This window comes from Fusarium flagelliforme (genome assembly GCF_020744385.1).
Source record: "Fusarium flagelliforme strain FIESC 12 MPI-CAGE-AA-0113 chromosome Unknown B0J16scaffold_1, whole genome shotgun sequence".
Taxonomy (NCBI): domain Eukaryota; kingdom Fungi; phylum Ascomycota; class Sordariomycetes; order Hypocreales; family Nectriaceae; genus Fusarium; species Fusarium flagelliforme.
In genome coordinates, this window is record NW_025763503.1 from 1,509,628 (window position 1) to 1,536,797 (window position 27,170).

The window sequence follows — 27,170 nt, forward strand, 5'->3', positions numbered from 1 at the left end:
GGGCGGACTAACCAGCGCCAGCCCAGCGGGCCCTTCGGAAACAGTCTTGCGGCAAAATAGAATGCCCCCGATTGATATGCAGATCGCCCGACAACCAATTGCCGTCTCTCAATTCCCCATATTCTAGACCATCTCGGAGGATTCGCCGCGCATGAGGGTCTCAGAACTTCAGCTAAAGAACCTAAGAAGGCTAGGTTACTCAGCTATTGACTCGTTAGGCGGCTCGAGCGGCGCCCTATGGAGCAGATGTTCCATACCGAAACATCGACAGAGAACGATGTATTTAAATTGGATGAGAAACGACGCACGGTATCGTTCCCTCAAGGTGATATAAATGTAACATGGTACCTAGGATAAGTTACATACATGCACATGCATGTCTCAATAGAAAGCCACTAAAAGAGCTAGCCGCTTTCGATAGTTGTGGCGCTATTGAGCATACCTGCCAAGGGTCAAGCACACCGAAATAGGGAAAACACGATCAGGCACATCTGGTAGTAAATATGAAGGCTTGAAGCATAAAACGTCTCGAACTCCTGGGGATGTTTGTTTGTCTTCCAAGTTGACTGTTCTAGCGCGTCAACTCTTATCTCTATTTGAAGGTATGAGGGTCCAGCCCGGTCGTTGAGCAAAGACTACCTCCTAGTCTCTGCTCAATAGACGCCGCCACCACCTTTTGTGTATGTCACTGTGCTTTCGACAGCCAGCGGGAGTTATGTGTATCAAATCTAATCCCAGACAAGTGACCCCAGAGCTGTGGCAACATGCCGGCATCGTTTCATCGCTCACAAAGCTCTGTGCTGTCCTGCCCATTTAGGTATGCAGATGATACCATGACCCGGCTCTCGGTATATCGCCTGTTGGTCCGTCCGTAAACAAAGTTTAATGAAGCCAACGTCATGAACGAAACGTTGAAGCTTGCCAATCTACCGGTATGTCTTTATACTCTTTTTCCTTGCTTGATAAGATCGGACACCTTGGGAGGTAGAACGAGAGCACTGCGGTCGTTTCTGCGGAAGAAATCGACCAGCGACACTGCCGTCTTTTCCGGTAAATCTTCATGGATAAAGTGTCCAGCCTCGGGGAACACCTGCAGAGCGTATTTTCCTGTCATCGCGATTAGGATCTGCTGTTAGAAAGCAATACATGCGAACGCACCTTGCATTTGCCCAATGGTCAACTCAGTGTCCAGTCTATCAGTTCCGGCGAGTAAGAGCATCTTTCCTCCTCTGGCCTCCAGGAACTTTTTGCTGAGGCCTACGAACCAGTCTTCCCAATATGGCTGAGTCGCGCCCAAGTTGGTCCTCCATCTCCATGGCCGCGTGGGATCGTCGTTCTCGTTGAAGACAAGCAGCGCAGGAACAGACGTCCGAGCAGATATCGAGTTGCGTATAGTCCGCGAGCGAATGTGCCATTCGATGCCTGCCTGCAGCGTCGCAAAGCCCATTGGTCTCGTAGACAAGTAGGTTTGCATGCTCTGTAGGGCATCAATAGCAGAGCCCTCGACAACATCCAACACTGCATAACCCAGCACCGATGTTCCCAGCTTGCCTGACTTGGCCAGATCAGTTACAACGGCGCCGCCTAGGGAGTGTCCCACGAGCACTATCGGAGGCATCTCTGACCATGCCATTTCGGTTTTCGTAAGCTGAACGACATTGAAGAGGTCCGATGAGAGTGTTTCCAGTCTCATATCTAGGGCCTTGTCGCCGGGGGCATATGTCGAGCCGTGGCCCCTGCAGTCTATAGCCAGGATACCGGCTGTAGAGAGACGCTTTCTTGTCTCTGAAGCCACAACAGCAAACGACAGTCCAGATGACCCAGCTCCATGGTGCATCACAAATAATGGCCCCTTGCCCACTGGCGATGTGAGATAGACATGATGGATGACTTCCGGATCTTGCTCTGACTTCAGGGACAATTCGCGCTCAAAATAAGTCGTCCAGGGGATCTGTTCCAGGGTCCTGCCACGGGCGACTCTATAGCCTGTCAGTCCCGTGATGTTCTACTCGATAGCAAATTTGATTGTCAACTACCCTTGAGGTCGAGCGAACAGCTTTTGGTTTGGCGAGGGGATGATGGTTCCAGTTGATGAGACAGACGAAGCCGACGAGGCTGAGGAGGAGTCATCGTCTACAGGCTCTGGCAGCTCAGGGAGTATGTCGTGATCCTGCTCCTCTTGGAGCTCATCGAATGAATCGTTGGATATACCGTATTTGGCTTTGGCCCATGCCCGCTGCAGGTCGCTCATGATAGATACCTCGGTACTGTGGACTACGACTGTGCAGATGCAGATGACGTATGTTCCATTCGCACTGCCAGTGTAAATGCAAAATAAAAAAGAGATACGGCAGTGGCTTCCTCGATGCTGACGCTTGTTGTGCTGTATCGGAGGTGTCCTAAAGTTCTCAGCGATGCGGCTTATCGATATCAAGCAATAGCAGTCCGTCTTGTCTTTTGCGTGCAACTTGTGATGACAGTCGTGCGATACAATGCGTCAGCCTCCACCACCATCCAACCAACTCAGTTTATGGTTGCATTTACTGGGTCACAGTGCATATGGCCTCATGTGCGATCATGCACTGTATTGCAGTTGCTGTGTCGCATACTATCTCACAGTGTGTCTTGTGTTCTCTGTCTTGATTTTCTTCAACCTTGGTATCCATGCTGGATATTGTGGGATGAATATTCTCTCTACTAAATCCTTCCTCAGCTCCCATCACATGCGTATCTCGCTGAAGCCTCATTATCTGGGTAGTTAACATTGGCCTGCATTTCAACTAGCGTCGCCTCTAATTGCTCTGTATATAGATACAATGCTCGCTCTGATATCCATTTAACTCGACTCTAACAATCGACATGTCAACCTTTATTTAGCCAATGCAAACTCCCCGCGGAGCTTTCAAATACAGTAGTATTTGGCCTTTTTACTCGCTCCTACATGGAAATCAAGTGACTGCAGAATCGAATTTGCTTTTGACCAGTGAGCTAAGGTTCTGACCACACTGACATCTGATAGGGCTGTGAAGTTCTCGCAACGCCGTCCACAAATCATAGATTTGAACGTGCTTCAAGATTCATCATAGATTTCCCCGTCGAGACTTGGGATCCGCCAAATTCAATCCCTACCGTTGTATGCAGGTGGTTGCTCGCATAATTGAAGAGTCTGTCAATGTCGGGGTTCCCGTTACCTTTGGATAATAGTATTGGGGATGCACCCTACTTCGACATCTCTAGCAACTGCGCCCAAGATAGCTAGTTGATAAACGATCTTCCATAGTAAAGTGAGTTACCTTAAACCTTGATGGTACCGATCAATCAATCGTAACAGAGCCATTGGTTAGGTAGGTATATGACATCCATTCTTCTATTGCCTGTCAGACTTGAAAAGTACGCACTAGTTACCCTAGACATGCATCGTGAAAGTTGAGTTGTCAACTTGTCGATGGATTATCGCCAACCCGCCATGGCTTGCCATTTCTCTTAGTTCCGGGACTCGGCCGAGCCATTCAACCTTGCCCCTGTAATCAATCCCAGGAAAAAAGAAACCTTGTCCAACACCAACTTATCCAAGCGAGTGGGCTGCATCTCTCGCCGTTTGCCCTCTGCTGCGCTTAACCTAATCCCGTCCAAGGTACAGAGGCGTATTGCCTGGCGCTTTGATTTACAGACTTTGAGGCTGCTAGCGGCTCAAGAATTACTTGTTCCTGCATCCCCGGTCCGATTTCACGGTGCTGGAAAACAGATAAAAACTCAATCTCATATCCGTGGTCTTAGCTGCAATGAGGAATGGATATAAAGCTAGCTAATAAAGCAGTGAGGTGGCACAGGTAGTTGTGAGACCAGTCAAAGAGCACGTCACGCTGTGGTCATTGCATTAGTGATCGGCAGCCCCGTCAGCTCTCATTGGCTCTAGAGCGAGTGCATTTGGCATCAGATATCGCGACCAGTGGTGGTATTACAGTAGTCGGTAGGGAAATAGAAGCAAGCCCTCACTTTCTGAGCACATGTCTGTACTCGAGAGATACTTAGAGGACAGTCTATGACAGTTGCACATGCTGTAGCGGTACGACCCCGATACTGTCCAACCTGGTCTGGAATGGCAGACAAACAGTAGATGCAGTAAGTATGAGGTGCGCGGAAGACGCCGTTGTTTGCAACCCCGAGGGTATTTCCCAATAAATCCCCATGCGGACGTAGTGCATTCTAAACTGTTGCCCCTACGTAGGTAGTGGCTTGGGTGTACTGAAGTCTGGAATAAGAAATGTTTCATGGGAATGAAAATGAAAAGATACCGACTGTGAGCGCATCGTGTGTCGTATACGGAGGAATAGAGAAACAGACCACGAGGCAGTCATCTCGTAAACCTGTCTCGGTGATCAAAGAATAGACCGTATTCTAGACTCGCTCCCACAAAAATTCCGCAGGTCTCAAGTTCGACTCCTCTGTTTGGCCCAGGGGGTCTGTGCAATTTACCTTACCTGGAGAGTGAAGCGGACAATTTCCTTTTTATGATTGGGGGTCTTGAGCTTGGCAACGATGAACTGACTCAACTGAGGACACGGATCAACAGCTTCCGTTGCTTAGTTCTTCTTCACCAAGGAAGTTGAAACAGATAACTCGGACCTTGCTGTGACTGCATAGGATTCTGGTCACAAGTTTTAGTCTCTGTCTTTAATTCTTGTTGGCGCTGAAATGGGCAAGGTGTCGGACATTTTTGCAAAGGTTTCATGGTCGAGATCTAAGACCAAAGGTGCTTCTTACCTAGGCAGTGGATCCGGCTTTAATGTTATCTTTGAGCATGGTTCAACCAATCATGAAAGGATTGCTCATCTCCAATTGCTAGTCTGAAGTAGCCATAAGGTGCTTCCGATGTCATCGATAACTTGGTAGACACCCATGCGGCTACGCTACGCGTTGGCAGCTATGACAGGTCGCCAACCTTGAGCCGCACAGTAGAATCATCGATATCTCTATCTCTTCGCTTGAGGGTGAGCTTTGAAGTTTGCGTAACTCGAGACCTTTTATCCCTGGAGTTAAACGTTGTGTAACATCTGTCTGTCGGGACGGGGCACGGAAAATATAGTCCAATGACCATCGCGGGTTTCAACCAGTTACTGCAAGGGCCCTCGTTCCGACACGCAGGGAACTCGCAACCTAGTCTCATTTTGATAGCGAATTCCTCTCCATCAGTCCACGATCAATCGACTGATAATCGCAGACAGAAAAGCGCATGGTCTGACAAGTGACGCACCTGTCACCGAATTCGAAGAAACAATATTGCTTCTCAGAATATTGCTTCAGGTGGCATTGATTGCCCCCCCACAACATCGAAATGAGATGAGGCACCTGGTCTGTATCTGTATCACCCACAAATCGACACGTCGACGCTATTTCTCGCCTCCATAAGCTTTCTGGGAACGCACTCCCAAGACACCCGACCTTGGCGTTTCCTGCACGAGGTCTCGATCGGAAATGAGGACTTGCTGTCTCTCGAATTCTACTCAGCTGATTGGCTCATCAAAGAAAGTTGGGATGCATTGTGTGTCGTGGAGATCTGAGGCGAATCGTGAGGCGCAAGCGTCTCCTGCCAGATCCGCTGTCCTGACATAGCCAAATCTCGAGACAATTATTCCTGGGGTATTGGAAGTAATGACGAGGTGTATTGATTCCAATTGCATATGTATGTTTGCCTTTAAGTGAAAGGTTGACACCACCTTATCATCGCATCGAGAAGCCCTTGGGATTGCCTACCAATAGCCTTTCCCGGCGCCTCCCTCCGCCAGGTCAGATTGGTTGGAAGTCATGCCGAGGGGGCGAATGAGACCATCTGGTATCGTTTAGGTATTTGATCCAGTTTGTGTGAGTTTCGACATATGTAGTTTGCCTAAAACCAAATGGTTGATTGTGACGCCACAGACAGGAACAGAATGGGAAGATTGGGGACGAGAATAAGCATGAGGGCCGTTTCAGGTGGCGAAAGAGATGGAATTTTATTGCACATCAGACGACTGTGCTTGGCAGTTAAACTGTGTCTACGAATTGGCTTCCTAAAGTGGTAAATTTGATGATCTTGAGTCCATCACAAATTATTGAAGTCGGAGAGGTTTGAGTTGAGCAAATCAGGTGGTTAGGTACAGTATTGGAGACCCGGCACTTGACAAGACTAGTGGGGCTAGAGTAGCTGAAGTGGAGAGGCTAAACTGGGATAGCGCAGGTAGAACGGGCTCTTAGGGAGATCTGTGCGTCCCCGAATAGGAAGTTCAGCGCACGTCAGGGCACGTGCACTTGCGGGACCATAGATTCCCGTCAATCAATGAGTGGGTGGGTAGGTAAGGTAGTCCCTGCCAAGCAAGCAGGCTCATCATTTACCTACTGAATTGCTCCTGCTCTTGTGCTACCTGCCTGCTCTGTTGGAGGTCCAGTCCATTACTGTAAGGTAGGCTGTTGGGGAAGTCCACCTTAGCCTGCCTCCTGTCTACGGTAGGGGGCTCCTGCTTAAGACAGTCAAGCTCCTCTTTTGCTGTCTTTGTTTTGCTGGCTAATACCTGCCTGCATCTGCACCTGTCTTGCCTTATGCCACGACTGAAGTTCCGATGTTCGTAGTCAACAAATTTCGTCACCATCGAAATGTCTTCTTTTATCCGCATCAATAAAACTTTCTCTAACAACTGTCATTGCAGCCGCTTTTAGCCACATGTCTGCTGCTTCCACAACACAAGCAATTATCGCAGGCTTCGCCCAGACCAGTCCCATTTTAGCGCCGGGAGTATCCTCTGATCGACTTGGAGTACGGGATATGTCCCCGGGAGATCTGAACTCTCTGGCCACCCCGTGCAATTCCCATAGTCCAGCATCAGTCAACGCTTTCCTTTCATTCTTGGAAGGATTGGATGGTACTGTATGATCCTTAAGGTGACTTGGGCCAGCTATGCCTGGGTACATATGCACATATGCTAGCACCTAGCTCTTTTTCGCCTAGCAAATGCAACACAGCGCAGGGCAGCATGGATGGATGGATAAGATCTGCTTGTTTCTCAACCAAGACACCACCGGCATGGAGCTTACCATGGATTCGTTTGGACACCACTCAAGAGACTAGGTGGCGCTGACGAACCTCGCTCGCCGCATGTCTCTGACTGCAGGCGATACGGTGTCTTTTCAAGTTCATGCTGAAGCAGCGGCCAGTCGGGCGGATCATATTGAGACTTTGATTGATATTTTGACAGGCAGCTACGCTACCTGCCTGCCGAGGATCCTGCGCAAGGACTCTGCGATCAATTCGAGCCCAGATCCATGCTGAGCGCGGATCGTTCGTTAGAACTGAGTAGCCAGACAACAGGTTCCTTGCTCCTGTGTCATTATTTCGGGAGGTTTCTTTGGGTCGCTACCACGGTACTTAATTGTGTCTTCAAGGTGGTTCCCACAAATCTGGAGAGATCTGCACTATCGATAGGCCCGGGACCCCGGCAAACGATATTTGCCAAGCGAATTCCCTTCGCAATAATCTCTCGTCTCTCTCTGAAGCTGTCAGAATAGACAGGGAGGCATTATTGACGCACAGACATACAACCTCAAATTCAAAGTCCGACCGAGGAGGGTACCGCTTATTAGCAACAATATACATATGCCTCCAAATTGAGAACTGACCTTTTTCACCCATAACGTCCACTGAGTGGTTTGCGTTCTGACTGAACCTTGTTTTTCGAGCCCGTTACCGCATTAGGGTGATCTTGCGGATATCAACCACTTTGCTTACCCACAACTTGGTTGATGCCAGGTTCGGCTGGAAAGTCATGTACCTGTGCCACTAATTTCAGACTCTGCATGCAATGAGGTAGAAAGATCTCAGGGGAAATGGGACCTTCACACAAAATTGACTTCATCCTGCGGGTGTTGTCCAACGGCTGGGAATGTGACAAGAAAAGAAGAATGGGAAGAAGAAACTGTTTGGTTATCGGCATCTGACCACACACTAACCTTGGAAAAGCCGAGGCCATTTTCCTCCTAAGTCATGCTGAAGTACACAAAACGACTTTGTCGTTTTTGGCACAGCCTGAACGTTGCTTTTTTCCTTCCTTTTCCTAAATCGGGTCGGCGGGTTCTAGGATCCAGCATCCGGTGTCGAAATACTAGTACGTGCACATAACAACAAGTGGAGAGAAGGGGTAACAGTACCTGAGCTGAGACGCAATATACTGTATTTGTAACGACCCAATTCAGCATCACTATGGCACGAATCGGATTAATGGGGCGCCTCAGGGACCATGGACCAACTCTCCGGCGGCAATGCTCTGTCTCAAGATATTAAGTGGGATGGGGCATGTTATTTGTTTGCTGGGATTTTGACCTTGGGGCCCTGTTATCAAAAGTGCCCCTAGCCATTTGAGATCTTGGCTGGACAAGCATGACTTCTGATGTCCCTTTTCTTCTCAGCCCACTGAATCAGACTTTGGGCAAGTTCCGCACTGTCAATGGTTCACACTAATAAAGCTAGAACTTGACGTCTGCTGGGACTGATGCAGGAGGGGAGCATCACTCACGTCAACGCTGATACCCCCATGCCCATCAACTCTTGGGAAGGCATCGGGGCCCCGGCTTTGCTGCCCTGGTGCCCCGGTCCCGGCATTCGTATACACACAGGGGCCATGGCCTCGTACAGTAAGCCTCACAAGCAAGAACAATTGAACTGTTGGCCAGGTTCCTCCGCAACCACCATCACCGAACGCAGCGCGGTGGAGGTTAGAGCCACTGCATTCTGGGACGATATCCTAAACTTCAGATACCACAGTCTCTAGGAACAACTAGTTTTAACCTGGCTCCTGCCGACGGGTATAGCACCTGGGTAGCTTATCCACGTTTAAAGTACTAGCTGTACTTGATGGAAAGTATCGAGTGATCTACACTACTGTACTGTGTCCACCCGCCTGTTGAAGAATCACCCGAAAAGCAAATGCGATTTGCTCTCTTATTTCCCCCTGTTGACTCCCAGGATCTTAACCTTTGGCTTTGATCGCGGATCCCCAGTTGGTACCCTCGCTGGCCCATCACCGTCCACGGCCCTGGAGCAGGAATGTCTTGGCCGCTTTACATCAACAGACTAACGGTGCTCCTACAGTATGTACTTCTGCAGGATTGCTAGCCACCACCACCCAAGATGGACCAGAGAATAAAAGAAGGACAATCAATTGAGGAAGAGTCTTGGGCATCATCGATCTCTGACCTGTCGATAACCGCTCAGGTTGCTCATGTTGCACCCAACTAGCTCTGGGCCAATATAACATCCCGGTGGCGCTCCAACTACTCAATTGTCACCATCCATCTATTATCCACCATTTTAGTCGTCGGTACTCATCGGTAGTAAACCCACAAGGACAGATGCTGTATGTAAGCTAGACCACCTTGGTCGGTATACCCTCCGAATCGATCTGTATCCTTCACGCCCCCAGACGCCCCCCCTTTCCTGGTTCATGGTTTAGCTGCCGCTAGATACATTATCTTTAAGAGTGTAGACCCTTGTCTGTGTCAACCCTAGAAGTCGATCGTCTTGGGACCAAAGTCAGTCAAAAACATACCAGGGACCACATTTTGAACTGGACAAAAACTTGATCTTATTATCGCTACCACTCGGCAGCACGATTTTCCTCCCCATCGTGTGCCTCGGTCCTTATAGCAGGACTATAGGCGGCTCGATACCTTTCTTCGACCTCTGAGAAACCATCGATAAATGCGTGTCTTCACTTCGTCACTTTTCACGGCCACCCTCACTGGCCTACGAAACCCCCCGGCCTAGATATACTCTGCATTTTCGTCTTTTCCAGCCAGTTGTCGTTGTCTCATACTTGCAGAAGGGTGAGACTATACAGCCAAATTTACCATCAGCACACATATCAACAACATATCGTCCATGGCTGTCGCGATTTCGCCGTCCGATTGTTCGAATCCGTACTCGTTTGGTGTTGCTAATTCGTGGGAGACTTTGCCTTCTGAGCCACTATCTATGGTTGGCGTTATGTCTTACCACTATCCAGCATTCTCCTCTGAGGGCGATGAGATGGGTATGCCGCCGCCTCCGAACTTCATTCCCTCATATACAATTCCTTCACAGCAGCTTACATCCTTGCCGACGGTTGATCAGCAAGCTCCTCCACTCCTGAGCCAACAGCATGGTATGGAGATGAAGGGGACATACCCAGCACCGGGCACTGGTTCTTTACACTCTTCAGAAACCGATGAGCAACAGCAACAGAGCGGAAGCGCAGGGGAGAAGAAAAGGAACAAATTGGGCTACCATCGTACTTCGGTTGCTTGTGGTAAGTTACAATCTATTGTTGTCGGACATTTGTATATTAACCCATCTTCCAAGGTCACTGCCGGCGTCGAAAGATTAGATGCATCACTTCGCCCAACGACACTCAAGGACGCTGTATCAACTGTATTCGGTTGAAGAAAGACTGCAGTTTCTTCCCTGTAGACCAGGCATCTATTGACGACTCACGGGGGAAACAGGGGTCAAGGGTATCTGCAGGACCAAAAGGGAATTCGGCAACCTCCTCCCCAGCAACACCGATCAGTAAGCCCGTGGAGCAACCAAAGAAAGCCAAAGCATCACTTGTCCCTTCAACGAAAAAGCCAGTTCCCATCACTGTTCCAACGACAGGGGAGACGGCTGAAGCTGCAGTGTTTCAGCCCCAAACGAGAGGTTTGTTACCTGCCTGTAGTTTACTCGATAACCGTGTTGACACAAAGGAACAGTTACAGCTTCAGTGCCATCTCCTACAAGCAAAACTCCCGTCGAAACTTCCAACCAGACTCCAGCCAACTGGATGATGACGGCACCGGATCAGAGCCCAAGTGCATCGTCAGAATTGAGTGCACCTTGGCAAACGTATGCCTCCGGATCGCCAATGAGCCAGCAGTTCTCGCCATTTACATCTGTAGCACAATCTCCGTCTGGTTGGCCACCTGGAAACTCGGAACCAGTACCTCAGGCGAATGTTGATATGGGTGTCTGGGGTCAGTTTGCGCCGCCGGCACGGTCTATGTCGTATGGGGGAGAACCCCTGAGCAGTAATCACCCTTCCCAGTACTCGATGATGGCACCAGGACGGCAGTTCGAGCGAAGACCATCTGCATTGTCCGATGCATATACCACTTCCATGGACGGCGTGGTACCTGGATTCGACGGCTCGAATATGAATACACCTGTCTCCTTCCCTCCTGGGGCAGTACCTGCGAACTACACAACATGGGATCAGACGAATGCATATACCGACTATACATATATGAAAGGCCAGGAAGCCTATGGCGATGGCTGGTCACATGCGAATAGGGGCCAGGACCACCGGCTTCAAATAGCCAACAGTGGACAGCAAGTGATGAATAATGCGCCACCCATGAATTTATATCAAACTCAATAACGATAGCACACAGTATAGCAGAGATTGTAAACATATATGGAAAGGAGGCGAAAGCTGGTGTTTTGTTTTACTATATTACTGAGGAGGTTATATGCATTGATTAATACATTAATAATAACACATTTGGCATTGGTCTAGAATGGCCTTTGCATCTAGTACATGGTTCCACTAACATATTTTCATTTCACTTCCAATTAGGTACCAAATCTTTCTTGATGTTGCCCATAAGTCCACTCATCGAGCAGGGTCAACCGCTGAGGATCCATGGATGTGTATAAGGAGGGAACGGGGTGCCTCTTCAGTGTCTGCATCACTAACCTTATGGGCTTATATAGCAAGAGGCCTTGATAAACATAGTTACCTATGTGATATTCCTACTTTATGTATTCCATGGCTTCTTCTAACTCTTACACCCCATGTGATATGCCCCTTTCAATAGGACTATCGGGCTGGCTCTAGATGTTGTTTATGTTTAAAGATGGTGACTCTAGAGGATCGCTCGAGCTTCGTTGATGCAGGACCAAAGAGTAAATAGAACAGAGACAACCTATACAACCAGCGTTAACGGAAAGGGTATCGTTTCCCTCAGTTAACTACCTATATTTGTACGCGTTAGAAGTACCTTGCTTCTTCAAACACCGCGGCTTATAACACTGCCAACCGTAAAAAGCCGTCCGACTCAAACATGATTCCAACACTAATCTAACATAATACCATCACGAAACCAGACGCCAGGTCAATACCATCAAAGTGATGTAAGCACTCAGACTCAGCATCGTTAGCAACAACACACTGTTCCCGCTAGTCCTAAACTTCCTCTTCAAAGAGCCATCGGCACTTTCTGATGTGAAGAATTGGTTCTGGCCCTCGTACCGACGGTAGATGGCGACTAGCATAACAGCGACTCCATACATAGCGAATAGGGCGCCTATGGCGTAGAACTCTTCGGTGAAGACTTTGAGAATGATGAGGGCGAATGAGAATTGACCGAGGGCTGTGCGAACATATGCGCCTTCAAAGGTACGCTGGGCAGCTCTGATTTCAACGAGTCTATGTGTGTCAGTGACCTGTGACTAGATAGACTACTCTTTGTAGTTGTTGGCCGGACTCTGGCCGCTCGACGCGGTAATGCTGGTCACTGAGTAAGATGGGCTTATTGACTCACTCTTGAGTTGTCAGAACGACGGATCGCGCCCTATGGAGACGCAAATGAAATGTCTCGTCCGGATGAGGCTATATCCAAAAGCATGCTCAGTATACTAGACGATTCTCGGGCGTATAGTTTGGTTATGGCGACAAACCTGGAACATGGCGGGCCAGTTGAGATAGCGCCTCAGCGCCGTGGCAAGTACGTGTTGCGGTGACGAAAAAGCAGGAGTAAGAAGTTATCTAGTCTAGTTGGCCTTACAGTCCGTATGCAGTGAACGATAGAGTCGACTCTTGAATGAGGATGAGAGGATATTATGAGGCTTGATTCAGTTTAGTGGCTGAAGGTGTCATGGGCCGCCGTTTGACATCCATGTCACGCTCACGGGTAGGCAAGCAAGCAAGCACAGGCACTTGACCAATGTAAACAACTTCTTGGCTTCATTAGGTACAAATGTAATGAATACTAAATAGGTAGGTAGAGGCTCGAATGTTTCGGATCTCGTGATTCTTCCTTCTTATTGGTTTTCTTGGTGTTGCTTATTTGATGCTGTGCAGTAAGTTCCTGTACTTCACTGGCACCTGCCGGGAGTTAGGACACCTCCATGATTATTTCAACATTAGACAGGCAGGAACGAACCTCCAACGGGGATCAATCGTCACGTGTCTACATCCAATCCATCCTGCAGCTCTTCCTGATGATTTCTGGTTTAATGCCATGAAAAGAAACACCAAACATCTCATATCAATAAACGAAACAATCTTGCAGATAAGCTGAAATCCGCATCGTTCGATATCATAATGCACAGCCACGGCCTTGATCCAACTCCTATCTTTCATACAACGTCAAACAAGCTTCTGGAGTTTATCACCCTTCAATAAGACATGCACAGCCTCAAGCCTAAACTCGGTCATAAAAATCGTCTTGGACAAGCGAGCTGTTAAGCTTAGACCAGCCCAGCCCAGCACAGCTCATCTCATCGCGATTCTGATTTCGGCCTCCACAAGTCGCGCAATGGTTGCCCAATCAAGAACCCAATCACAGCATATGACAGGACAGCACCTGGAAAACTGGAGAATTGGTGCTGCAGAGTTGCATACATACAGTAGCATGTTGCCCTGCAGTACTGTTTGTACATGCTCTCCTACAACGTCACATTTGGATCATCGTATCAACAACGGGATTGGCTCAGGATCTCGTTTTCAGCTCCTGTTGCTCACATTCCGATACGATCACATCAAAAGTACAGTACAGCGGTGACTGGACAAGACGGCTGCATTGCCAAAAGAAGCTAAAAGACCTGATCTCATCACGCCCTCACGTGTCGTCCCATCGGACCAAAGAAACGGCACCTGCTTCGACCCAACATAAACAGCATATGGGAATATCAAGCTCGAATATCATCAGGTGCCAGAAGCTTGTCAATACTACGGAGAATTATGTTCTCAGAAGTTATTGCATAAAAGATGACGGGTTTGTGATCGACAGTTGTCAGTTCCTGACACACTGATGCATCCACTGGTACCCGGTAGGCTGTGCATGTCGCGACTCCAGTCTCAGCCTCAAGACAAAGTGGAAAAACCTACCAGCTTCTAATGAAGCTATCTTGTTTCTGCCTGAAGTCTGCAGCTCAATGTTTCATCCAAAGGGTTGAGAAATTTAGATGGTTCAGCAACGACCACTGTTGAGGCAGAACTGTCTTGTTCAAATGTGCCTTGTGCCTTGCTATGTGAGACCAGTCTCAGATCGGCAGTGACATCAGATCAGAAGAGAAAACCCTACAAGGCTGACCAAGTATGGTATAGTACGACATAACAAGACAATCAGTGACTGTTCGCAAAAAGGACTGACGTCCTACCTCGAGCCTCAGGGTATCAGAAGAATTGACCCTGGGACTCTAAGAGACGAAATAATTTGGTCACTTTATGCTGGCTTAGACCAGCACTTCAATTCTTCTGTTGCCCACCTGACGTCCTGCCTTGAGGTCGAGCAAAGACCGGCAGTGCTGCAACGCTTACACACACTAGATGCTCAAAGTCGGAAATAGGAAAAAGCCTAGGGACGTCTCCAGAACTCTGAGTGGTCAAATGATGGAGAGCTGGAACAAGGGTCTCTCTGTTGCGTGGGGCTTGGGTGAAATGCGCCTCGGTACCAGAGCCCCCCATTGAGAACGCCTCGTGGAGATGGTCCTGGCACGATAAACGAATACCAGTGTCTTTGGCTGTTTATTGGTGTCTGGATTGAGTACTGCAACATCTGGTAATTCCATCTTCATAGACGTCAAACACCCGTTTCCCAGCGGCCCGCCCAAATCCATATACAACCCTGCAGCGAGGCGGTCCTCCACCCTCCAACAAGTTGCATCACACAAGCGCCTGGACTGGGGGGATCAGAGATTGGAGATTCAGAAAACAGGCTGTACCACCATCGAGGTATGTACAGTACAGTACGGTATGTATGTCACGCCTGCGCCTACAACGCCCCTCGTTTTGTTCTCGACCCGACCAACTACCGCACGATCTTACCGCCTTCGTCTGGATTTATTTCTCTTAGGCAAAACGCTGGCTCACTGATCAAGTCAAGCCTCATCTCTATTTGGTTCTGGCCATAGTCCCTTTTCTCAAATCTGCCCTTCAGTCTGCCTCTGTCCTGCCCTTGACTTTGCCTTTTGCACTTGCACTTCACTTCACATTGTTCCCAGTAGGCCGCCAACGTTCACTGCATTCATTTGTCTTCATTTCAATCGCAGACTGTCCTGTGAGCCATATCGCAGCCATTGACTTACAGTGACATCCTTACCCCATAGTCCGTTCTGACAAGCAAACGCCGCCCTGCTGCTCGAGACTTGACCTGGGCTGCCCCCAACCTCGAATCTATCAGAACATATCTACTTGCTACAGTCTGCACTGTTATCATATCCTGTGCTTTCTATATCTGTCTATCTGTGGGTTCCCAACCTCTATTGCTTGCCGGGTCGATACCCTGGGCTAACTAAGCACATGGGATAGGCAAGCAGTACTGTACTGTACCTTTTTAGCAGGGGCCTCTAAGCGCTCTTTGATCCGCTTTCGCGCGCAACGCCGCGTTCCAACTTCAGCCCTTTTCCCCTCCTCTCTTTTCCCTTTTACAACTCTTCGATCAAGGAATACTACACTGCAATCCTGTCGCTTGACGTTTTCATATCATATCTGATCTGCTGGCGGACTCTGCTGTATACCCCCGTTTATGAGCCGCCACGAACCGTTGGACTTTAACGGCATTTCTCTCTGCAGTTCCGAATAGTTTCTACTGCGCCGGAGCTGATCCACTCCACCTCACATCCTCCACATTATCACTTTGAAGGCTATGTTCTCCAGCCTGTGATCGGACATTGGGAACTCACCCAGTCGAGGCTCACTCATTGCATATATACTTCCGCTCCTCCCACTTCTCTTAATCGCAATCATGGCTTCAACTTTTGATGTAACCCTCGCCAGTCTTCATGACAAAGACAGCCGCTCTACTCAGCCCTACTCTACCTCGGACCAGCAAGTATCAACGTCGTCTTTCGGTTCGAACCAACTGCTGCCCACGTTGTCGCATAACGACAACGACTCGCTTTCTCCGATCAATTACCTTGAGACGCCAGACTCAACTTCTAGCCTGGGTCAATACCAACCTAGTGACTTCAGTGACCTTGACGACGACCCGTTCTTTGGTGCCGACTTCAATGCCGATGGAGGCGCTCCCAGCTTTCTAGAACAGGACATTACTGGACTGGATCAACCTTTTGGTCAAGGCCTCATGCTAGACAAGGACCAGGACGTCGATTCTGGCACATACCCGTTGACGCCTGAACAAACAGCATCTGTGCATGCTACACCACCCCAGAGCGACCTTACCTACGCTATCAGAGGATCTGCACCGTCTGGGTTACCCAACTGTATCTCACCACAAGAGATCCAGAAACGTTTTAACCCCCATCCAATTAATACGCGCACTTCTGAATTGACACCCAGTCAGAGTAGTAGCTGTCTGTCTAGCGAAGACGGCGCAGCACCTGGTGTTTCTACTATGACCAGTCCTCGCGTTACCGTCTCCATGTGGGGTACCCATACTGAGACTCCGGTCCACTCCGCCGTTGAGCGCAGCTTTGACGATAGCCCTACTACCGTGCGTGGTGGGTTTGAATCGGCCGGTGATTTGATAGCTCCTTGGGGCAACACTTCAACTCGTGATTCTTCCGGCAAATGGCAGCGAAATCCATCGACAGGACAAGCTGGTCTCGACCCCAACAACCGCTCATCCGACGAAGTGCCAAGCATTAATGAGCTTGCGAAAAACCGAAAGGAAGATGAACGTAAAGAGCTTGTGGATGACTGGTTGACCGATAAGCTCAATGACCTCTCGGTCAAACCAGATGATAACTCACGCGACCAAATCAACGAATTGAACTCCCAGCGAGATGATCCGAATGATGATGAAATCCCCTTTGGTCGCGAAACAGAAAACAGATTCATCCCTGGCCAGACTTATTATCGTGACCACGGCGAGATGAACCAGCAAGATCGCGACATCATCGCTGCTGACCGCAACTGGGCCGATGCCCCTATGTTCCCTTCAATCACTCGTGCGCAAGCTGGAAGAAATCAACCCGAGACATCAGCAGCTGCCATGGAAAGGTTCGAGCGAATGTATCGTGACACTGACTCTATTTTATCAAGAGCCGCAACTTGGGGAACTCGTCGCCGAAGTCTACCCAGTATTGCTGACCTCGACATGGCACAAGGCACGAGCGGTGGTCTTTTGAAAAAGCTCTCGACTAGCCGGGAGAGCAGATCCAACAAACCAGGAAGTCTTCTCGAAAACCTCCGAGGCCTGGTACGCCGCCCGAGCGCATCCCAGCTTCTAAAACGCACGCGCAGCAGCGGCAATGACGACGACAGTCTGCCAAGTAGCGAAGACAGAGGAAGCCAGGACTCGAAGCGTGATAGTCTTTCCAAGCGAGGGGATAGTGTCACTCACCTTGCACCTCCGAACCGCATGGGTAGCTGGGGCAAGAAGCCCACGCCTTCCATCAACACCGCTATCGCATCTATGGGCAGTAATATTGCATCCATCGGTACCACGCATACTCGAAGCGGATCGGTCAGTGCCAGTGGCACGCCTGGCGGATCTATCACATCCCCAAAGAGCCCCTTTGGCGGTCTCTCGGTCAAGAATACCTTCCGCCGCGCCCGGAGCAAGTCTGAGCTCCCTAAACCTTCACCGAATGGTTTGCAATCGGAAAGCCACTCGACCCTCGTGTCGATGTGGAAGCGGGAGACAGGCGGACCGCCCGTGGCGGCTCTAGCCAAGTCTAAGCCGGTCGATTTGGACGATGATGAGGAGGACGACGACGATTTTGGCGACGAAGCTGATATGAGAACAAACCCCAATGTTATTGATAACATCACCCCGAACCTTGAAGGCTTCCAACAACATATCATCGACTTGAACCCAAGTCTGGCTACGACCAACACCTTCCTTGTTGACCGAATCGCCTACCACCAGGTCCAGAGATACAAATACCTGCTCAAAAACAAGGTTACTCACATGGGCCTGGGAGCAGCATGCGACTCTGGTATTATGTGTGCGGCCCGAGACGGCTCAGCTGTGCTTCTGGACCAGAACAAGAACATCCGAGAGCTGGATCCCCTTTCATCTCCAAACGATGAGGACGATGGATCGCTGGGTGAAGGTGCTATAAATACCGAGAGCTTCCCCCAGGACATTCCGATGCCCCCTACAACCCACCTGCCAGCGGAGTTTGAGTGCCGCCTCTGTTATGCTAAAAAGAGGTTTATGAAGCCATCCGACTGGACTAAGCATGTTCATGAGGATGTGCAACCTTTTACGTGCACTTGGGATAAATGCCCAGGACCAAAAATGTTCAAGCGCAAAGCTGATTGGGTTCGTCATGAAAATGAAGGCCATCGGCAACTTGAGTGGTGGACATGTGATGTAGAAGCTTGCCACCACCAGTGTTATCGCCGGGACAATTTCCTTCAGCACCTGGTACGAGAGCACAAGTACCCTGAGCCTAAGGTCAAGAGCAAAGCCGCCATAAAGAAGGCGGGTGGCTCTGAACCCACATGGCAGAAAGTCGAGCAATGCCACCACGAGACTACAAAGAAGCCTCATGATGAGCCTTGCCGCTTCTGCGGAAAGACATTCCCTACCTGGAAGAAGCTGACGGTGCACTTGGCCAAGCACATGGAGCAAGTATCGTTGCCTGTGCTCCGGCTTGTAGAGGCTAAAGCCAGTGAGCTCAGTGCAGACACTATCATCAGCCCAGTGCAAGACCCTCCGCCACGCAATCCCTTAACTACGCCTACGCCCATCGAGCAGACCGGCCCACCTATTCACTTCCCGGTGGGAGGTCAACATCAACATATACCACAGCAGAGCCAGCATATGTATCAGAACCAAAGCCAGGTTCCATACCCTGTCATGTCAACTGATCCTTATCAGCAACAGCAGCAGCCGGGTTTCTATACCGAACAGTTTAGTAATGTTGGTAACGTCGGCCACGCCTTTCCGTCAGCGCATGCAGAGATGGGAATGCATCCCATGAACCATCAGAATTACAATGCTCCGATGCAGGGCATGAATATGACGAATGCAGGTTACCAACAAAACACCAACGCCTTCATGATGCCCAGCAATGGGTTGGACTCATACAATCAGATGAACGCTCTGGGCCTTCAGAGCCATGGCATGTCCGCCGGATCAATGCCAATGGTGTATGAAGGGATCACAGACCCGTCAAGCGGAAATGGAAGCCCTTTCAGCGGGCAAGGATCCATTTCTCCCTACTCTCACTCACCAAATATGAATGCCAATACCGGCAATGGTATGTGGAGCGATAGACGCATGGCTGGATTTCAGTGAAGATGTTCTCTATCGCATATTTTGTTGGAGTTCAAAGTGGACGAACAGAACCTGTTACCAATCTGGAACGCAAAAATGGGGGAGGAGGAGACTATGTTTGGATACCATGATGATTCTTACGGCAACGAATTCATTTTTTTGGGGAGTTTTTACAGGCGATAGCCTTGTTCTTGTTTCTGATATTGTTGTTGCTCGGTTGAATAGACTGACCTTGCGGTTTCGTTGGAGGGGCCACTACGGAGCTGGGTGGACGATGCGATATTCGGTGTGGAGCGTTTGATATTGAAGGATTCTAGGGTGAAGACCTTGGAGAAGGGATCCGGAAAGGCAGGATATGGCGCTTCGGGTACTTTATGAAGGAATAATGTCTTCTAGACTCTTTGATCTGCACCTTGGCATTTCTAAATATACCAAAGACACAACTGCAAACCGGTTCTTTTGGACAGTATTTGAGAGGCTCAGCGGAGGCCGCCTAACGCGTGTGCAAAGTGATTACGAGTCCCTGGGTCAAGTAGTCTGCTGTTAGCAGGGGATACATGACTATGGATGGGACCATCCAAGGATGGGTTAAGCTAAGCTTTTGGCAGCAAAAGGGGCTTGGAGGAAGATGGATCCAGAACAGCGAAGCAGTGGGGAATAATACCGCGGCAATTAGACATGATATTGTAGACAATGCAGTACGGGTTTTGTATTAATTGCTTTGATTGTTCAACGGTCTCGTGGGATGTAAAATTGTCAGATTTGCGAGATGAAGTTTATGTGCTTTTAGTGTTGGTTAATGAGCATGAACCCTTTATCTAGGTTGATCTGTGTAATTTCCTCTTAATGGAACTGTGCCAGGCCAAGGTAAGCAAGCAACTACAATCGACCAGGGATTCTCTGTTGGTGGCTAGGATAGAGTGGATTACCGAGATTTGCAATTGACTGGTCTCGTGGACAATTGATAGGCGGTATTGAACGATCGGGACGTTTGTTTCTATGTATGGAATATTAGAGCAGAACAAGTATAGATACGGTATAGAGTACGTTGATTAGTATCTACGCATGGTTCGGAGTATAAGTTAATAATAAGATCTGAGATAATTAAATGCTGGCGGCCAAGACGGTGGTGGCGCTGGGGTCTTGATTCTGCGAGATCATCTCCAGTCAGTGCTTCCATGCTAAAGTGAAGCCGTCTGTGGACTTCGGATTTTAGTGGTGAAGATCCAATTGAGTCAGTAACAAGACTTTATGACACGGCCAAGTTTTGGATCTTGTGACGCTGAGTTACAGAGTGGGAGTTAGTCGACACATGACATAAAACAGGACAGATGCAGACCTGGGACATGATGTGTATTAGGCTATCTACCTATGATGCCAGGTACTATGTACTCTGTAGGCTGGGCAAAGTACCACCTGCAGATTTGAGCATACGGATAATAAAGTAAGCGATGGATCGTTAATTTATTGACTCGATACGGGTCTGCTCCTTGTGAAGAGTGAGGACGAGAATGGAAGCTTGGACATGGGACCTGGCTGGGGGAAATTATTGCAGTTCCACTGTGTATCCATTTAGTGCAGAGTTGTTGGAAAAGATCGATCTTCATCTTGTTAGCAAGCGTTTGGAAAAGGTTTATAGATCGGAAGTAGTATTTTGTGTAGTGTATAAGTTGGATATTACTATGTACGGCATATGGATCTGTAAATCTCTTTAGAAAGGAGGCTTGCAACGGTGGAGTAAGACTAAGTTTATTATTAGTAGTATTGTCTCAGTCAACAGAGGCAAACAGATATAACCAAACTGATGCCCAAAAGAAAATGTTTCTTTCCAAAACAAACTCACGATGATATCTTCATACCTAATGCAAACACATCGACACGCATTCTTCACTCAATCAAGTCATGCTTCCGTCCTGTCCTTGATCTTTGGACTGGAACTGGCCTGGTTGGTCGGTTTCAGAAGAAGCTGGGGTTGATTTTAGCTTGGCCTGCCTTGGCTTGACTGGTCAGCCTCCCGCGAGGGAAACCCCTGCAGGAACAAGCCAGGTCTTAGTCTAGCGTCCGTGATTGGCAGAGGCGATACCGCTGAAAATGCCCGGTCCACTGAAAATGGCCCTTGCATCCTTCAGCGAACCACTAACATGTCTCGGCCCCCTGATGAAGACGCGTCAGGGATCGGGGTTTGGCGTCTCAGGGGTTCAAGTTCAAGACCCAAGACCAAGACTTTTTTGGTGGATGGTTCGATGGTTCATCCATTCAGAATTGTCATTCGGGTTCTTGGAAGGGGGACCCTGCAGACCTTGTGGTTGGAGAGACTCCAGGTGTGAGGCTCTGGGAGAGTTCCTGACTTGCTCCTTCTCCCGCAAAACCCGTCCCGGAGGCCTGGAGGCAGGTGGCCCCGGGCGTCTCTACAACCTCTTCACCCCCTTCTCATCCACTGCAAACCTTGCATCTCCTTGGCTTCCTTGCTCGTCTCGTCCATCTTTTCTCCTCTCGGGCAATTTCTCCTCTTTTTTCGAAGCTGGGTATTGCTATTGCTTATCTTATTCCTATTCTGCGCTTTCTCTTTTCTCCCTCCCTCCTCCTCTCTTCCATCGTCTCTATTTGTTACATTTGTCTCGAGTAAAACATCATAAGCGTTTTCGATTTTGATTCTTTCCAACTCTCGCACACTCTCTCATCGACTTATCATTTGATTTTGTTGTCCAAGAAAGGACAGGACATGCTGCTTCCTTTGCGGCATTGTCGACTACTAGCCTCTCATTTCAGCGTCACATAGACACACAACTCTAACTTAGACTGAGCTCAGCTCAAACGACGACTTCTTCCGTCATCGAAAACAAGAGACTCTTGTCTCACGAAACGACACCCACGAACGACTTTGACGCCGGCACGTTGGACATTCACGGGTTCCAAGGCAATTCGTTGCCCTTCATCTTCTATTCTTTCCAGGTTGACCCTCGGCCATCTTTTGTGCGCGTGCTTGCACTGCTTGCCGATCACCTTTGAGATATCTTCTTGATCTCAGACATTCCTTGTTTCTCTTTCTAAATCACCTTTCATATCTTTTTCCATACATCGTCTCTTTGATACCATTCCTTAAGGTCCTTCTCTTATAAACGACTTTCCAACTATTCCTTGATCTTTCCTACTTGATATCCCAACTTTCTTTGGATATATCAGCAATTTATCACGATATCAACTTCCCGAAGCCGAATCCTCGATCAATTTCGAACGAGCCACGAATTTCCCGTATTTCTGTAGTATTACCTTGCACGACATACATTCAAAATGACTCGACTTCACTCCAACTGGAGCGCCTGGAAGGTGGCCATGACGGCCGCGACTCTCGTCACTGGAGTTCTGGGTGACAGCATTCTCAGGACATCTGGCGTCACCGACTGTGGTTCGGATCCTGGCATCAGGATCGAGAAGCTCGACATCAGCTACGACAATGACAAGCAGGTCGTTACTTTCGATGTTTCTGGTACCAGCGACAAGGAGCAGAACGTTTCTGCTATTCTTGAGGTAAACGCATACGGCCGCAAGGTTTATGAGAACTCTATCAACCCTTGCAGCTCCGATACTCCCATTCCCCAGCTTTGTCCACTTCCCAACACACACTTTGCCGCCCAAGGTAGCCAGGATATTAAGCCGGAATGGGCCAACCAAGTTCCTGCCATCGCCTTCCAGGTTCCCGACATCTCGGCTCAAGCAACCCTCAGACTGGTGACCGTCGACGACCCTGACAAACAGGTCGCGTGTTTCCAAACTCAGGTTAACAATGGCAAGACTGCTTCGGTCCCCGCTGTCACTTACGTCTCTGTTGGTGTTGTTGGTGCTGCTCTCCTTGTCTCGGGTGCTTCTGCTGCTTCATCTACCCTGAGTGGAACTGCAGGCGCTGGAAATGCTGGCGGTGCTCCCAGTCCAAGCTTTGCCCAAACTCTTGGTTGGTTTCAGGGCATGGCCATGAACGGTATGCTTTCCGTGGACTACCCTCCCGTGTATCGCAGCTTTGTCAAGAACTTCGGTTTCTCTGCGGGTATGATTCCCTGGGGATCTCTCCAACGGTCCATTGACAGCATGCGTAACTCGACTGGAGGTGATCTCACCAACGACAGCTTCGACCTCCTTAGGAATGCTACTCTTGTCTTCTCCGATAACTCTACCAGCACTCCCGAGGACCACTCCTACAAGGTCAAGCGCGCCTTCAACACTTTCGAGTCACTGGCCAACCTCGCCATCCGCGGTGTTGAGACCTCAATGGATAATGCAACAGAAGCTGATGCCTCATCAGCTGCTCAGGGTCAGACCCTTTCTGTTTCTGGTATCTCGGCCTTTGTTCAACAATACAGTGTCCCCAAATCCAACACTTTCATGATGGTTCTTCTGATTGTCGCTATCATCATCGCAGTCATCATCGTCGGCATTCTCCTCGTCAAGGCTATCCTCGAGTTCTGGGCTCTTTTTGGTAACTTCCCTCAGTCTCTAGCCGGTTTCCGAGAGCATTACTGGGGATCCATTGCTCGAACTATCACACACTTGATTCTTGTCCTTTACGGTATCTGGGTCTTGTATTGTGTCTTCCAATTCACAGTGGGTGATTCATGGCTTGCGCAGACTTTGGCTGGTGTTACCCTTTTTCTATTTACTGCTATTCTGGCCTGGTTTACTTGGAAGATCTTTTCCACGGTCAAGAGGCTCAGGAGCACTGAGGGTAACGCTGACGCATTGTACAACGACAAGCAGTACTGGGTCAAGTACTCTCTATTCTACGAATCCTACAAGAAGGAGTACTGGTGGATCTTCATCCCCACCATTGTTTACCTTTTCGCAAAGGGGTGCACTCTTGCTGTTGGTGATGGCCACGGCTTTGCCCAAACCATTGCCCAGCTGGTGGTGGAGTCCATCATGCTCGCACTGCTCATCTTTACTCGACCCTTTGAACGAAAGTCGAGCAACGTCATCGGCATTTCCATCCAAACCGTTCGCGTCCTGTCAGTGGCTTGCATCTTGATCTTTGTCCACGAGCTCAAGATTCCACAAGACAGCAAGACAATTGCCGGAGTGGTTCTGATCGCTATCCAGTCGGCTCTGACTGGTCTCCTGGTTATTCTTATCATCTGGAACGCCATCAATGTTCTCGTCAAGGAGAACCCCCACCGCAAGCGAAGAAAGGAGATGGGTAAGTCTTTCTGGAATCAGCCGCCCTATACAAGCCATTTACTGACCCAATCTACAGAGAAAGCCAAGCGTGAAATGGACACCCTCACCCCTCTGGATGCTCGCAACTCCCTCCTTCTCGATCGCAAGGACAACAACAACATCTCCATGTTCTCCATGCCTGCACCTCAAGAAAAGGGCCCGCAACATTCCATGTCTCCTGATCAGTACCACGATGCCGAAGCAGGTTACCGCCAACCTAACTACCTGTCTTCAAGCCCTCCCACAAATCGAAACCTGACCAACATGGACTATGACTCTCAGAACTTGATGGGCAATGCCGCGCCTCCAGGCTGGAGTCAACGAGATCCTAGCCCCGTAGGACTAGGACGCCACGACTCTGGGGACATGAACTACTATCAGCAGCAACCCCAGCAGCCATACGGATATGGAAACGGAGGCGGATATAGAGGGTTCTGAGTAACTGGCAACGGTTGATACTCGGATCCATAACGCATTTCATAATCTGTCTAAAACACTTGTACAAATAATGCCTACGCTTGTCCTCTTATATGGGATCTACAGCTGGTTGTACAAAACAAAACAAAAAGATACTCTACATCTGGGCTGGGTATCTTTTCTTTATATTTTCGGGGACGAGTTGGGAAGTACTCAAGGTTTACAGCGAAAGACTTTGTTTACCACGGAAGCGCATCACATCATTCATTTTTGTCAATAGAACCTTTTAACTCTGCAAACAAACATTCAAAATGGTATCCTTCGTAAATTTGATGCAAACTGTGGTCACTCACTACCCTTATGCCGCCCTTGAGTTCAGTCTACTCTCCATGTTTTAGCAGATACGAGTTTGATATCGCTTTGAAGCTGAATAACCCATCGACACGCTTGAACACGATACCCTCTCTCTTTCGTCCATTGATACCCTTGCCTTCAGCACGGGTTACGAGATCTGCCACTGCAGACCCAACTTCATTCAGTGCTTTATATCCATGAACAGGTACATGTTGAACACCAAGCAATGGTGCCCACGTTTCATGCACTTCCTTTGGTGGTAGGTATCGTTCCTCGTCAATATCATATACTGCAAAGAGGAAAAAGGAATGTGCTCCTTTCGCAAAACCTTCAAAGTTGCTTTGGATGCTTGATCCGCATAGCTCGCCCTGGATAGCTACATTGCGACCAATTTTGGCTAATGTTTCGTGAAGTCTCAGCGCTCGCGCAGTGGCATAGAAAAGAGGTTGGCTTCGTGGATGGTTCTCTATCTGGATCCGATTTCGTGAACATACTCCTACGCCGACGTCTCTTATTTCCTCAGGCAGTGTTCGAGATAGAGGGCTGGATTTGTTGAGGTAGAATACTGTCATGGACGATCCGTCCATCTTGGTCGACTCCTGGAATACTTCTGGCCCATGAGTGGTGAAGACATCTGGGAGGTTCTGTACGCGCTCCTGTTCTGTCCGTGGGACAAACTCTGGGAAGTCGGGTAGAGGCGTGCTGAGGTTTGAATCTTGTGGCGTGGCCGGTCCTTCATACTTGCGCACGTTGAGAATATCCTCGAACCCGACGTCCCGGAGCTTGTCAGCTGAGATACCGCCTAACCGAGAAACGATCTCGGGAAAGTTATCCAATGACATGAGAAGACCCTGCGATAATACACCCCGAATCTTAACAGTTCGGACTCGGACGTCCGGTGTATGAGTGGGGCCGTTGACACCGACGATCTTCGGAGCCAAGCTGGCGAATCGCGGATCTGAGGCCGGAAGAAGAGAATCAATCTCAAAGTAGACGCCGCGGTCGCCCGGCTTGAAGATGTTGGTAGAGACGACACATGTCCAGCCATCGACGGTGGCTGTTTCGATGCGGTCGGCGCCTGGGATGGGAGTTATGGCCGAGACTTGGCGGACTGTTACCAGTTTTCGAGGCATGGTGAAGAGTGTGACTTGATGGCGACTTGAATTGTTTGCTCTTCAAGACAACCGTTTCGGGGAAAACCAGCTATAAGTAGCTCCCGGATTATTAGTTTACATGAGCCAACCAACTGGTGAAATGACTCAGTGGCAAGGATCATGCAAGTTGAAAGTGTACGGCCTGAGTCAAAGTTGCTAGATAGATGGAGGCCGTGCTTCTGATATGGCCGAGATCGATGACTGTCTTATGATAGCACAGCAGATGCTTCTTAGAAGAAAGAAAAGTAGGTAAAATGGCATTCTGAAATCCAATGGCAGATTAGGTAAAATATCACTATGCAGGCGAATTATTTACCTTCCAATATAAAAGTCGAAGCGTATTTTGCGGATGGAACAAGAAACTCTCATGATGTAGTTGACAAGCGCAAAAAGTGATTATATCATCTGACACATAGGGAACCGATTCTACCGATGTCGGAAGCATGTAAGGCTCTGCCACCAAATCTGATCGAATGTGATCGACAGGGTCAAGGCATTGGAGCTGCAGAGTAGTATGCATATCGAGATGGGGGCTGTTGCTGGAAAGTTCGCAAGATTGCCGGACAAAACCTTGCTTTACAT

At 49.0% G+C, this 27,170-nt stretch overlaps 6 protein-coding genes across 6 annotated transcripts; 3 read left to right on the forward strand and 3 right to left on the reverse strand.

The window, feature by feature from the left end:
• Positions 1-940: 940 nt before the first annotated feature.
• B0J16DRAFT_313179 (protein phosphatase methylesterase 1) lies at positions 941-2,251 on the reverse strand (the record flags this gene model as incomplete). Its single annotated transcript, XM_046125112.1, has 3 exons — positions 941-1,107; positions 1,159-1,979; positions 2,037-2,251. The coding sequence occupies 3 exons, from the start codon at positions 2,249-2,251 to the stop codon at positions 941-943; spliced, it is 1,203 nt and encodes a 400-aa protein (XP_045988473.1).
• A 7,401-nt stretch (positions 2,252-9,652) lies between these two features.
• Positions 9,653-11,554, forward strand: B0J16DRAFT_7095 (uncharacterized protein). The gene is made up of 3 exons (XM_046134349.1): positions 9,653-10,313; positions 10,367-10,702; positions 10,756-11,554. The coding sequence occupies exons 1-3, from the start codon at positions 9,908-9,910 to the stop codon at positions 11,418-11,420; spliced, it is 1,407 nt and encodes a 468-aa protein (XP_045988474.1). The 5' UTR covers positions 9,653-9,907; the 3' UTR covers positions 11,421-11,554.
• Positions 11,555-11,997: 443 nt separating this feature from the next.
• B0J16DRAFT_7103 (uncharacterized protein) lies at positions 11,998-12,943 on the reverse strand. Its single transcript, XM_046134353.1, has 3 exons — positions 12,722-12,943; positions 12,586-12,653; positions 11,998-12,470 (listed from the first exon to the last, which is right to left on the reverse strand). The coding sequence occupies exons 1-3, from the start codon at positions 12,728-12,730 to the stop codon at positions 12,137-12,139; spliced, it is 411 nt and encodes a 136-aa protein (XP_045988475.1). The 5' UTR covers positions 12,731-12,943; the 3' UTR covers positions 11,998-12,136.
• A 3,068-nt stretch (positions 12,944-16,011) lies between these two features.
• Positions 16,012-19,423, forward strand: B0J16DRAFT_352074 (uncharacterized protein; the record flags this gene model as incomplete). Its single annotated transcript, XM_046129246.1, has 2 exons — positions 16,012-19,303; positions 19,359-19,423. The coding sequence occupies 2 exons, from the start codon at positions 16,012-16,014 to the stop codon at positions 19,421-19,423; spliced, it is 3,357 nt and encodes a 1,118-aa protein (XP_045988476.1).
• Positions 19,424-22,430: 3,007 nt separating this feature from the next.
• Positions 22,431-25,281, forward strand: B0J16DRAFT_7145 (uncharacterized protein). Its single transcript, XM_046134356.1, has 2 exons — positions 22,431-24,643; positions 24,701-25,281. The coding sequence occupies exons 1-2, from the start codon at positions 22,750-22,752 to the stop codon at positions 25,099-25,101; spliced, it is 2,295 nt and encodes a 764-aa protein (XP_045988477.1). The 5' UTR covers positions 22,431-22,749; the 3' UTR covers positions 25,102-25,281.
• A 129-nt stretch (positions 25,282-25,410) lies between these two features.
• Positions 25,411-26,862, reverse strand: B0J16DRAFT_326801 (uncharacterized protein). Its single transcript, XM_046126045.1, has one exon. The coding sequence runs from the start codon at positions 26,565-26,567 to the stop codon at positions 25,461-25,463; it is 1,107 nt and encodes a 368-aa protein (XP_045988478.1). The 5' UTR covers positions 26,568-26,862; the 3' UTR covers positions 25,411-25,460.
• Positions 26,863-27,170: the final 308 nt, after the last annotated feature.

Bases quoted from the DNA above. Each gene is read 5' to 3' on its own strand.
- B0J16DRAFT_7095 (XM_046134349.1), top strand. From the start codon at position 9,908: ATGGCTGTCGCGATTTCGCCGTCCGATTGTTCGAATCCGTACTCGTTT. The intron at 10,314-10,366 runs GTAAGTTACAAT...CCATCTTCCAAG, and splicing joins TCGTACTTCGGTTGCTTGTG to GTCACTGCCGGCGTCGAAAG. The intron at 10,703-10,755 runs GTTTGTTACCTG...ACAAAGGAACAG, and splicing joins GTTTCAGCCCCAAACGAGAG to TTACAGCTTCAGTGCCATCT.
- B0J16DRAFT_7103 (XM_046134353.1), bottom strand. The intron at 12,471-12,585 runs GTGAGTCAATAA...TGACACACATAG, and splicing joins GTCGTTCTGACAACTCAAGA to ACTCGTTGAAATCAGAGCTG.
- B0J16DRAFT_7145 (XM_046134356.1), top strand. From the start codon at position 22,750: ATGACTCGACTTCACTCCAACTGGAGCGCCTGGAAGGTGGCCATGACG. The intron at 24,644-24,700 runs GTAAGTCTTTCT...CCCAATCTACAG, and splicing joins CAAGCGAAGAAAGGAGATGG to AGAAAGCCAAGCGTGAAATG.
- B0J16DRAFT_326801 (XM_046126045.1), bottom strand. From the start codon at position 26,567: ATGCCTCGAAAACTGGTAACAGTCCGCCAAGTCTCGGCCATAACTCCC.